Here is an 11,224-nt window from a genome sequence, read left to right as displayed (position 1 = left end):
TTGACATGACAAAAGCGTGCATTTAATTTGATGCTTTGCAGAGATACATGACTAAAGTTGCGTGCATGGCTTGTCCTTTGGGATGGTCCCAGCTGTTTATTTTTAAAGAAAAAATAAAAATGGAGCCAACAAATGCAATTAAGGGGGGAAAAAACCTTGAGACACAAGGGGACCTACATGTTCTGGTCTAAGAAACATGCAAGTATCACAAAACATTCCAGATACAGTATGACAGATGAACAATGAAAAGGCACTGGAACAATGCTCCTTCTTTCAGAAATGGGAAGTCTAACAGTTATTTTTTCACAAATGGTATTGGTGAAACCATCTTTATTTTTAAAAAAATTTATAAAAGGAATTTTAGCACCATCATTAGAGGAAAAATAATAATACATTTTAGCCCTGCCTATCTCCAGTCTTGGAATAATAACAGAAGCATAGCACCTTTTAGTATCTAAAATATAAACAAGAATAGTAAGTCCATCCCAGCTTCTAGAGATGAGGTAGCTCACGCTAAGAAATGTTGGGTCACTTTTCCTATGAGAGTTCAAAGGCCAAATGTTCTACTTCCAATCATCACATTTGATTAGAGTCAGCTCCACCACTTGAGTTTCTAAATCTTTTTCTTCATTATAGCCTTCAGGATGATGAGATTGTACATGTGGAAGACTCTCGACTTTGGGTCCTGGACATATGTTTATAAAGTTGTACATGTAAATTATTTTTCATTCAATGTCTTCTTAAACAAGAAAGTGCAAATGTATTCAATGGTATATTCATGGTAACTTCTATCTATATTGATAGACTGAGTCAAGAGGGAAAGGTACCTTTAAATTTGAATGAGAAAAAGTCTGAACTTACCACCCTTTACAAAAATTTCAGATCACTTTGTTTTCCAGAAATTCCAATCAATGTATAGTATTTAAAAATTCCATTTAATACAGTGAGAAATTGATGGGGTTTTTTTCAAGTTCTCTTTGAAGAGTCCCTACGGTAGTTACACAATCTCTAGACATGCATGTGGGTTTCAATCACAAGGGTAAACATTCTGATTTCATTTTTAATTGATAATTTGGGAATGAGAGGTCACAAAAGGGCACTACTTTGTATTTTTCAAACTACAGTCAAGTGAAACAAACATGTGTTGTGGTTTTACATACCCCACTCTTTAAGCTACCTGCCAGGAAGAAGAATTTTCTCATAAATACTAAGCAACTTTGTCATTACATTGAAATAAATTGAAGAAAACGGAGATTCATTTTATTCAATCAGTTTACTTTTTTAAAAGGTGGTCAATGTCATTGGTCGTCTTAAACCTAAACTGCTGTATTGAAAAATATTTTAAATCAATTAAAACTTGAGGATTGTAAGTAAAATAAATATTCTGAAGGATAAGGAGGCCAGGCACTTAAGACCATATATACAATGCTGATGCAGGATCAGCCATTACTTCAAGAGTCTCAGGATCAGCTTCAAACAGTCAAAATTCTTGTGAATGGTGGTGGTCATTGATGGCGGGGGTGGTGCTCATTGTCGATGTATCTTGGCTTGCTTTACACAAAACAAACTGGCCCAATTTCGATGCCAAATTCTTGGTCTGTGCTGCCAACATCCACAGGGGCAAGATCTATGATGGGCAAGCGTGCCACATTCTGTGTTCTATATTCAAAGATGGTCTTGCCCACATTTCCATTTCGTTTCTAGAATTAAATGGTGCAACAGGTTAATAGTATATACAAATTATTCCAAAGATGTTAGGCATAAACTTCCAAGCCAAACTTGATAATGTGAAAGCAATTTCTTTTAGTGCACTACTTGAAATTAAGAGCACTGTTAATATCAAGCTGTACTGGCATAGCTGGAGGCATTTCTTACATACTTTAAATTGAGAAAATGCCTTTTGTTCTTTTGCAGCTTCCCAAATGGTCACTAACAACAAACTGTGAAAGCCTTTTTTGCTTTTCACAAATGAAATAATTCACCATGAAATATTTTCCTTTTTTATATCTATATATACAAATGGGGAGACATACAAATCAGTGAAAAATACAAGGAGTATCTCAGATTGATTATCTGTTTTAGAATCAAGGAATTTTAAGCATGTAACTGAGCTGAAATAAAGTGATTTGCAGGAGAACCAAAGTGCGTTTGCAGAAGAGCTGGGTTGAATCCCAAGGATCCAGTCCTTTGTTAATTATCGTATTAAAACTTCTACCATGCTTCATGTACTAATACACATTCACATTTATGCTAAAGAGTATAAGTGAAGCTATCCTAAGCTTCACTAAGCTATACTATACTATTCACTATAGCTATACTAGCTATAAAAAGTATAAGTGAAGCTATTATACATAATCATATACTGGGTAAAATTGCCCCCACTTCTGCCAAAGCAGCATTTTTAACAAAATACATTTTTACTCAACCAGATCAATATATAGATTAAAAGTACTTACAGAGCAAGTATCTTGAAGAACTATGTATCTGAATCTAACATTTCCCTCTGCTTTGATTTCCAAGTCATTTGACCCTTTGAGAACCACAGCTTTCTTGAGGTTTTTGGCTTGATCATCCATGTATCCTACACTGTTTTTACAGATGTAAGTAATGTTCTGGGAAGCTTCTTTTGATAAAAGGCGCAAGAAGGTCATTTGAGTAATGGCTGCATTAGGTGACCGATGGTCTCCATAAACAAACTAGAGAAACAAAGAGTCTTTGTTATAGGAAACACTGAAAGGTTTTAATAAGTGCTGTGTGTGTGTGTGTGTGTGTGTGTGTGTGTGTGTGTGTGTGTCTGCATGTCTGTGTGCATGTGTGATTTCAGACATCAATTTTGAAGAGTATTACTTTTATTCTTTCATATAACAACATACTCTACCTATATATAAAAATATTTTAAAACTTCTATGAATACTCGCAAGGGAGAACCTCTGTCTTTATTACCCCAAACAAAAGGTAATGAAATCAATGACAATTACAACTCACTAGAGAAAATATAAGTATTTTAGAAATCTGCTTCTGTTTAAAAAAATCTTGCATATTGCTTTTTAGCAGTTATACCTGAGCACTAGCTCAATCATGTATCAAAAATAACTCACTGTCCTTATTGCTAATTATAATAAGAATTGGAACTTAATTTTTTAAACCCACTGTTACATACTTACAGGAAATATGAATTACAAGCTTTCTATCAGCTAACAAAAACAGATAATCAAAAAAATTTGAAACATAAAGAACCTTCTTTTCTGCTCTTCTCTTTTAAGCTCTATTTTCACAGCTCCTATTTAAGCCTTTTACATAGTATATTGACTAAATTACATTTCAATTGGGTGTATTTAAATGTTAAAATTTCCTACCCATTAAATAATTGTAGATTCTAGTATATCCTGTACACACCTATAATATCTCATTATGTTTACTAGTAACATGAATTCTGACGAAAGGTCAGAAGCAGAGTTGAGAAGAAAGTTTCAGAGTTAGGCTGCCATAAAGAGATCCAGAATGAAATATTCTTATTATAATAGGAAATGGCAAGGCTGGTTGAGAATCTAAATACAGGACCATGAAAGAGACATAAAGGAAAAATATTAATAAATTCATATGCAGTTGACCGTGAATAACATGGGTTTGAACTGCATGGGTCCACTTACACATAGAATTTTTTCAACATACACAGTACAGTGCTGTGAATGTATTTTCTCCTCCTCCTGAGTTACATTTTCTTTTCTCTAGCTTACTTTATTCTGAGAATAGAGTATATAATCCATATAACATACAAAATATGTGTTGATCAACTGTTTATGTTATTGGTAAGTCTTCCAGTCAACAGTAGGCAATTAGTTGTTAAGTTTTGGGGGACTCAAAAGTTGTATGCAGATTTCTGACTGCACAGATTTTTGACTGATTTTTGTCCCTAACCCCTGTGTTGTTCAAGGTTCAACTGTAATTACAAAGACACCTTAAGTTTAAATAATACTACAAACTTTACAAAGTGATTTAATTATTAAAAATACTATTACAGTGATTATCTAATATTTATTTATAGCTTATCATGTACCAGATATACACAGAGACTGCAATATATTATCACTTTCACTTTAAAATTGCAAAACTGGGGGCACCTGGGTGGCTCAGTCAGTTAAGTGGCTGACTTCAGCTCAGGTCATGATCTCACAGTTTATGAGTTTGAGCCCCAAGTTGGGCTCTGTGCTGACAGCTCAGAGCCTGGAGCCTGCTCCGGATTCTGTGTCTCCCTGTCTCTCCTCCGCTCCCCAGCTTGTGCTCTCTCTCTCTCTCTCTCTCTCTCTCTCTCTCTCTCTCTCTTTCTCTTTCAAAAATAAATAAACATATAAAAAAATAAAATAAAATAAAATAAAATAAAATAAAATAAAATAAAATAAAATGGCAAAACTGGGGCGCCTGGTGGCTCAGTAGGATGAGCAACCAAGTCTTAATTTCGGCTCAGGTTATGATCATATGGTTCATAGGATCAAGCCCTGTGCTGTGCTGTGAGCATGGAGGGATTCTCTCTCTCTCTCTCTCTTCCCCTCCCCGTTCATCCTCTGTCTCTCTCACAAAATAAATAAATAAAACTTTTTTAAAAATGCCAGAACGAGGCTCCAAAAGGTTAAGTGACTTCCTGAGGTCACAATGTCAGCAAGAGATGCAGGTACTTGTCACCAAGGTCTCCTGACACTAAGGATAATCCCTGTCTTTCAACTCTGGCAAGATCCTTTTAGATATACTCCACAATCAGTGTCACACGCATTAAAGGAACTAATATTAAAAATAGTTACTTTTCCACATTCCAAGCAAAATTTGTCATGCAAAATTTATGTTAATATAATTTATAGTAAAATTTGTTTATGCAATAATAAATGTGGTCAAAAATAATAGCATAATCCTAAATAAAGAAAGTACAATAAATAATGAAAAGCAAAGAATACAATTTTAAGTAAGCATATTAAATTACCTGAGATCCTCTATTCATATCAAGACCATACCAAACAGGCTTATGGTCAGAAGATTTGCTGGCCCACCAGGTTTTACGAGGCACACTGGATGGGTTTGCTGAAATACATGTTTCTCCTGTTTCCATGTTGCAGTAAACTTTGATTGCATCTTCAGCAGATCCCTGGTTAGGATCAATCCAGTACTCACCTATTTTCCAAAATAAAAATATTAGCCACATAAAGAGAATTTCAAGCATGATTATGAGTCTCTAGAAGAATTAACAGAGGGTTTGAAAATATGAATTCACTGATGAAGGACTTTTTTAAGAGAGAGTATCTCAGTTAAGAAAATACTCTGCAGTTAAGGAAAAAGTAACTGGTACACATTTGAGTCCTTTCTACACAGGAAGCACTGTTCTAAGGCACTTTGCCAAATCATGTGCTTAAGGCTCAACATATACATGGGAAGGAAATATCATAATCCTCATTTTATAAATGAGAAACCTCTACCAAAAAGAGATAATCCACCATAATTAAGTGGCTTTGCCAAAATGAATGTGTTCTCATGAAATTTATAAGGATAATATTTTAAAGCAAACTATAATTGGAATGTAATAAAATAACATATTGTGAAAACTATGAATAAAATAAGTAAATGAGTTGAAATACAATTAGAATGCTATAAATTATCTCTGTAACTACATGAAAATGGATCAATAGAATATGTCCTCTTTTGTAATACTTATCATCTTATCTTATAATTTTTCATGTCACTGACTGTCCCCACCACTAAAGCATAAATTCTGTGATGTTTGCCATTTTGCCTTTTGTGTCTGTCTGTAAGTAGAGAGTCAATCAAATATTTTGGGATGCAGTCGAGAACACAATGGGAAACAATGGACTTTGCTCAAATGGGCACGTGTGTACTCACCACTCTGCTTTGCAGAATGGCAAAGCTTTAAATCATCACAAGTCCGGGCTGGATGCTTTTTAGAGCCATCAGGGCTGCGCATAGTTTCAATCTGACTACTGAGTGACTTCAGGGTAGCATGGACCCCTGGGTCAGTTTTGTTTTTGTCATCAGGAGCCGCCTGATCTTCAGTAAACTCTGGAAGTGGATCTGGCATGCTCTCATCGTAGTGACCCATGATATCCCCAAGAGCAGCGGTAAGGTGCCCGGGGGGGCCCGGGGGACCAGGTGGACCAGGCTCACCAGGAGGACCCTAATTTTTAAAAAACATCAGAAATACAGTTAATATATTTTTTTGGTTTTTGTTTTTCAGCTGGACACAATGGCACTGATGGGACTTGGTGCATAGGGAGTTACACGGCTATACTGCAGTCTGATGGCACTGACCGATCTATGACCTCATGACCTTTTAATAAAACTAGATGGCTCTGGCCTGCCAACCTCTAACTTCCTAAGGATGAGAAATGATGTGTAACTTTTATCAGACAACATTATCTGCAAGTCAGCATCTGAGATCAATAAAAATCAAAGTGCAAAACATTTGCTCTTAAAGATACAATATATTTTGTGTTAAGAATGTATAGATATGTATATTCGTTTCCACACTATTTGGGGCAAAGCACAACTAAAACGTTTTAAAAGGATTTATGGACACAAGCCGGAAAAGGAGATGTAAAAGATTTGTGGGTGCTAGTTCTTTAAGACCTCATATCTCTATCAAGGACATACCCACAAGAAACACTCACAGAAGAATTCTCCCCATCTTCCAATTACAGGGGAAAGTATAGAAAGTCGTTTTATGTGCATTAATTGGTGTGTAGATCAAAATTCTCTGTACTAAACAAAACTGGAGGAAGTTCTCCTTAGCTTTTTTATCAACAAAAGTAAACAGCTCTCTCTTTCTCTCTCTCTTTTTTTTTTTTTTTTTTTTTTTTTTTTTTTTGGTGCCAAACAAGAACTATTGGAATAGTAGGGAGATAAGCACAAAAAGTTTCAGGGGCTTGGAAGTGGATCCTCGCCATCAATCCTTTCTGCAATTTCCCAAGGAAGAGCTCAGTGACTTGAGAGAATCAGCTGACAACCGGAAGAGATGTGGCATCCATGTCTCCTGTGGGGAGCACAGTCCTGGCAGTCAGAGGGCTGAAGCTCTGAACTTGCCATGCCACTCATCAAGTGGCTCTGGACAAGTTGCTTCACCCTTCAGTGCCAACCCTGCTTCATCCTCAACAGACTGTTAAACCGTTTTTTCTTTCTTTCTTTTTTTTTTTTTTTTCCCCAGTAAGGTCATATCATGATTCTATGCATTCCTTTCTGATAATGAGGGGAAGAGTTTTTTGGTTTTTTGTTGTTTGTTTGTTTGTTTGTTGTTTTTTCTATTAAGGACTGCTGACCCACAGAATAAAGTCAAACAAGAGCCACATAAGTCAGGTATTCCAAATCTGTAGCTGTTCTTCATGCACAGAGAAATAAATAGGAAATATTCCTCTTGACCATAGAAAAAATAAGGCTATTCCATTCATATAATAAATAATAAATATTTAATTTAATGATAATACCAGTAAAAGGAAGAGACAGGATAAGGAGGGAAAGGTAAATAAGACCAGAGAGGAAGAAACACCAGAGAGGGATACAAAACTCGTATACATACATGCACACACATACACATGTGCATGGCAGATATATGAGGATGTTTCCCGAATTCCTGCTGTTTCCCAACTTCATATTGTTGGAAATTTTTTCAAAAAAGTTTTAATTTAAATCCTTTCTAAATGTCATTTTCAAAAGAGAAAAACTTTAATTTCATACTTTCCCCTTTCTAACATTTCCATGAATGACTATATTTATCAAATCTCACATTTAGCATATTGCCATTGAAAGCAAAGCAACATTTTCATAATTTTAATTATAATTGCTCTTTTCTCTCCTTGATGTCACATGAAGTCAAGTTACATTTGGTAGCTTGGACTCTAATTTTACATACTCTGAATAATCGGTATTAAAGTATTTGAGTTACTTAGACAAGCTCTTGTGTGACTTTTAGGTTTGTTTTCAGAGTTCCTTAAATCTCTCGTCCATCATGCTGCACAGATGTTCCCTGGATAGAATCTAAGCGATGGGAACCAATAGCATCACCTGCATGCAAACCCCTGTGATTACCTCAGGTCCTGCTTCTCCGACACTGCCCCGCACACCAGGAGGCCCTATAGGCCCCAGTGGCCCGGGGTTTCCTTCTTTACCTGAAGGACCAACTGGGCCTGGCGGACCCTGCCAGAAACAAAGACTGTATTTTAGATTCTATGAAGAAAACGTTTACAATGACCATCTAATCAAAGAATTATTTTCCTTATGGAGTTGTCACAAAGGTTTCTCATGCATATTCCTAATGACTAGTCAATAGAGTTCTGGCTCTCTAATGTTCCCTGTTTCATCACACATGAACTCTCCATCATACAAGCTGCTCAAGGCATTCAGCTTTGGTTTTAACCAGCATTCAGTTAAAAACTTTAATGGACTGGTTATCTACTTTTTTTGGAAGAAGGCTGTTTCATCAAATCTCATATATTGGAAAGTTAATTAAAAACTTAATTAACTTAGGACTAAGAAAATGACAGAAGTTATAGGGATTGATATAAGTTAAATTTGTGTGTATCCCCCAGGATCTCATCACATCTCAGTGTTATGTATGATTTGTTTACACTGTATTTAGACATAGCAGAAATTCTTTCCAATGGTTTTTAAAAATAATTATGTATCAATTGTCTTATGACATTAATTGGAGGCATATTGGAGGCCTATTGGAGGCAGGATTAACACTAATGTAGAATTTTTAAAAGCTTCAAATATTGCTTTCATTTTATGATTTGCTTCCAAATTAGGCTTATGCAAACTCATACTTTCTGGGAAAGTATCTCACTTACTTAAAGAAAAAAAAACATATCCAGCCTCAAAATCTGTTTCTACTTCATGGTAAGTCCTATTATATATTCTCAAAGAGTACAAATGTAATGGAAATTTCTATGAACACAGAGTAAGAAAATGAAGTAACAGATGAGTATATGCACACTAGGTACTTCATGGTTCCATGAAGTAATATGTCATATTTCAGAATATTTTTACACAAAGGTAATTGCTGAATGGTTTGTCTCATGTATTTGCTGCCAACTGCAGACAGCCTGGGCCTGACTCCCGCTTCAATGCCATGAAAATGATACTGAAGCCCAGGCATTTTGTTACCAACAGCATTATTATTTACATCAGCAACCTACTAGGTTTCATTACTTACTCTAGGGCCAAATGGTCCAGGAATTCCAGCACTGCCTTGTTCACCATTTGGACCCTAAGTAGGAAAAAGTAAAAAATGTTGCCAAAATATTTACACCTACATTTTGCCATTCTCAGCTTTTAAAAATGTGCTCTCATTGACTTTAGCAGCATACGCTAATTTCTTAAAGTCTTCAATCTCTATGATGTATACATAAGTTGACTAATACTAAACTGTAGGAGTAAGGGAACATATATCCTGACATATATACATATTGGCAAATTATAATGGGCAACTGGGTAATTAAATATTCATCAAGATATGCTTCAAAATGAAAATAAGATACAAAAAGTCCAACCATTTTATAGACAAATAAATATTCATGTCAAGATACCTGTGTGTTTTCATATAGCAGGCAAATAATACTTCAAGGAATAACTTACGGGAGGTCCAGGAAGACCCTGAAGACCAGTGAAACCTCTGTGACCCTTCTGACCTCGGTCACCTCGGTCTCCATGATCACCTTTGTCACCTCGAGGTCCTTGGGGTCCCTAGAAATAGGGTCATGGAATGGATATTGCTTGTTAAGATTACAATTTACTACGATTTTAATTTTTACAATTGTATTTAGTACAATCTTGCAGTAGTCCCCCCTTATCTATGGGGGATAAGTTCTATGATCCACAGTGGATACCTGAGCACTATATATACTATATTTGTTCCTATACATACATACCTATGATAAAATTTAATTCATAAATTAGGCACGAATTAAGAGATTAATGGTAACTAATAATAAAATAGAACAATTACAACAATATACTATAATAACAGTTATATGAATGTGGTCTTTCTGTCTCAAAATATCTTATTGTACTATATTCGCTGTTCTTCCTGTGATAATGTGAGATGATAAAATGCCTATGTGATGAGATGAGCCAGGTGAATGATGTAGGCATTGTGACGTAGTGTTAGGCTGCTATTGACCTTCCGATAATATGTTAGGAGGATTAATTGCTTCCTGACTGCAGTTAACTATGGGTAACTGAAAACCCACAGAGCAAAATAGGGGAGGAGGGACTACTGTATGAACTAACATAGTTACTTATAGAATTAGACCTAGAAGTTTTTGTCCTTTTTTCTCAAAAAATGAAGGTGATCACTAAAAACATAAGATATATAATACTGCTTTCCTAATGATTCAGTTTTTTCAATGTTTATCCTGCATTACACTAAAATGATGTATTTTTAAAAAATTTAATGTTTATTTTACTTTTTAGGGAGAGAGAGACAGAGTGCCAGCTAGGGAGGGGCAGCAAGAGAGGGAGACACAGAATCCAAAGCAGGCTCCAGGCTCTGAGCCGTCAGCACAGAGCCTGACACGGGGCTCGAACCCACAAGCCATGAGATCATGACTTGAGCCGAAGTCAGACGCTTAACCGACTGAGCCACCTAGGCATCCCATAAAAATGATGTATTTTTAAATTTGAGCTAACCTATCTGAAACATTTTCCAAATACTGTATTTCATATATTATGCTGATATCATTATGTAAAAATATTGCCACCATACATAGATTCTTTTATCAATGTTTATTTATTTTTAAAAGACAGAAAGAGACAGAGCATGAGCAGGGGAGGGGCAGAGAGAGAGAGAGGGAGACACAGAATCCGAAGAAAGCTCCAGGCTCTAAGCCGTCAGCACAGAGCCTGAAGCGGGGCTCAAACTCATGCACAGTGAGATCATGACCTGAGCCGAAGTCGGACACTTAACTGACTGAGCCACCCAGGCGCCCCCGTAGATTCTTTTAAATTAAAACATGAGCTCTTATTCACTTATACTACCTCTAAGAAAGGAATGTTTATGATTAAATTTGCACATGTAGATACATTAACTGGATATGACAGCTGGGACTATATTAAGAAATTGGCCATATTTGAAAGTTGCTAAGAGAGTAGATCTTAAACATTCTCACCACAACAAAATAAAATTTGCAGCTATGTGAGGTGACAAGTCCTTGTTAAACTTACTGTGGTATTG

General features: G+C 35.9%; 1 protein-coding gene across 1 annotated transcript in view; it reads right to left on the bottom strand.

The window, feature by feature from the left end:
• The window catches only part of COL5A2 (collagen type V alpha 2 chain), a 147,196-nt gene continuing 135,972 nt past the window's right edge, over positions 1 to 11,224 (bottom strand). Inside the window, exons 48-54 of the mRNA XM_019461888.2 lie at positions 9,628 to 9,735; positions 9,206 to 9,259; positions 8,080 to 8,187; positions 5,884 to 6,175; positions 4,973 to 5,160; positions 2,457 to 2,696; positions 1 to 1,700 (exon numbers count right to left, since the gene is read on the bottom strand). Of these exons, the coding sequence (XP_019317433.1) occupies positions 1,554 to 1,700; positions 2,457 to 2,696; positions 4,973 to 5,160; positions 5,884 to 6,175; positions 8,080 to 8,187; positions 9,206 to 9,259; positions 9,628 to 9,735 (1,137 nt within the window). The 3' untranslated portion in view covers positions 1 to 1,553. The remainder of the gene's footprint in view (positions 1,701 to 2,456; positions 2,697 to 4,972; positions 5,161 to 5,883; positions 6,176 to 8,079; positions 8,188 to 9,205; positions 9,260 to 9,627; positions 9,736 to 11,224) is intronic.

This window comes from Panthera pardus, unplaced genomic scaffold, assembly GCF_024362965.1.
Source record: "Panthera pardus isolate Hobbes unplaced genomic scaffold, ASM2436296v1 HiC_scaffold_10, whole genome shotgun sequence".
Taxonomy (NCBI): domain Eukaryota; kingdom Metazoa; phylum Chordata; class Mammalia; order Carnivora; family Felidae; genus Panthera; species Panthera pardus.
The sequence above is the reverse complement of the archived record's forward strand: the minus strand, read 5'-3'. Positions and strand labels throughout refer to the sequence as shown.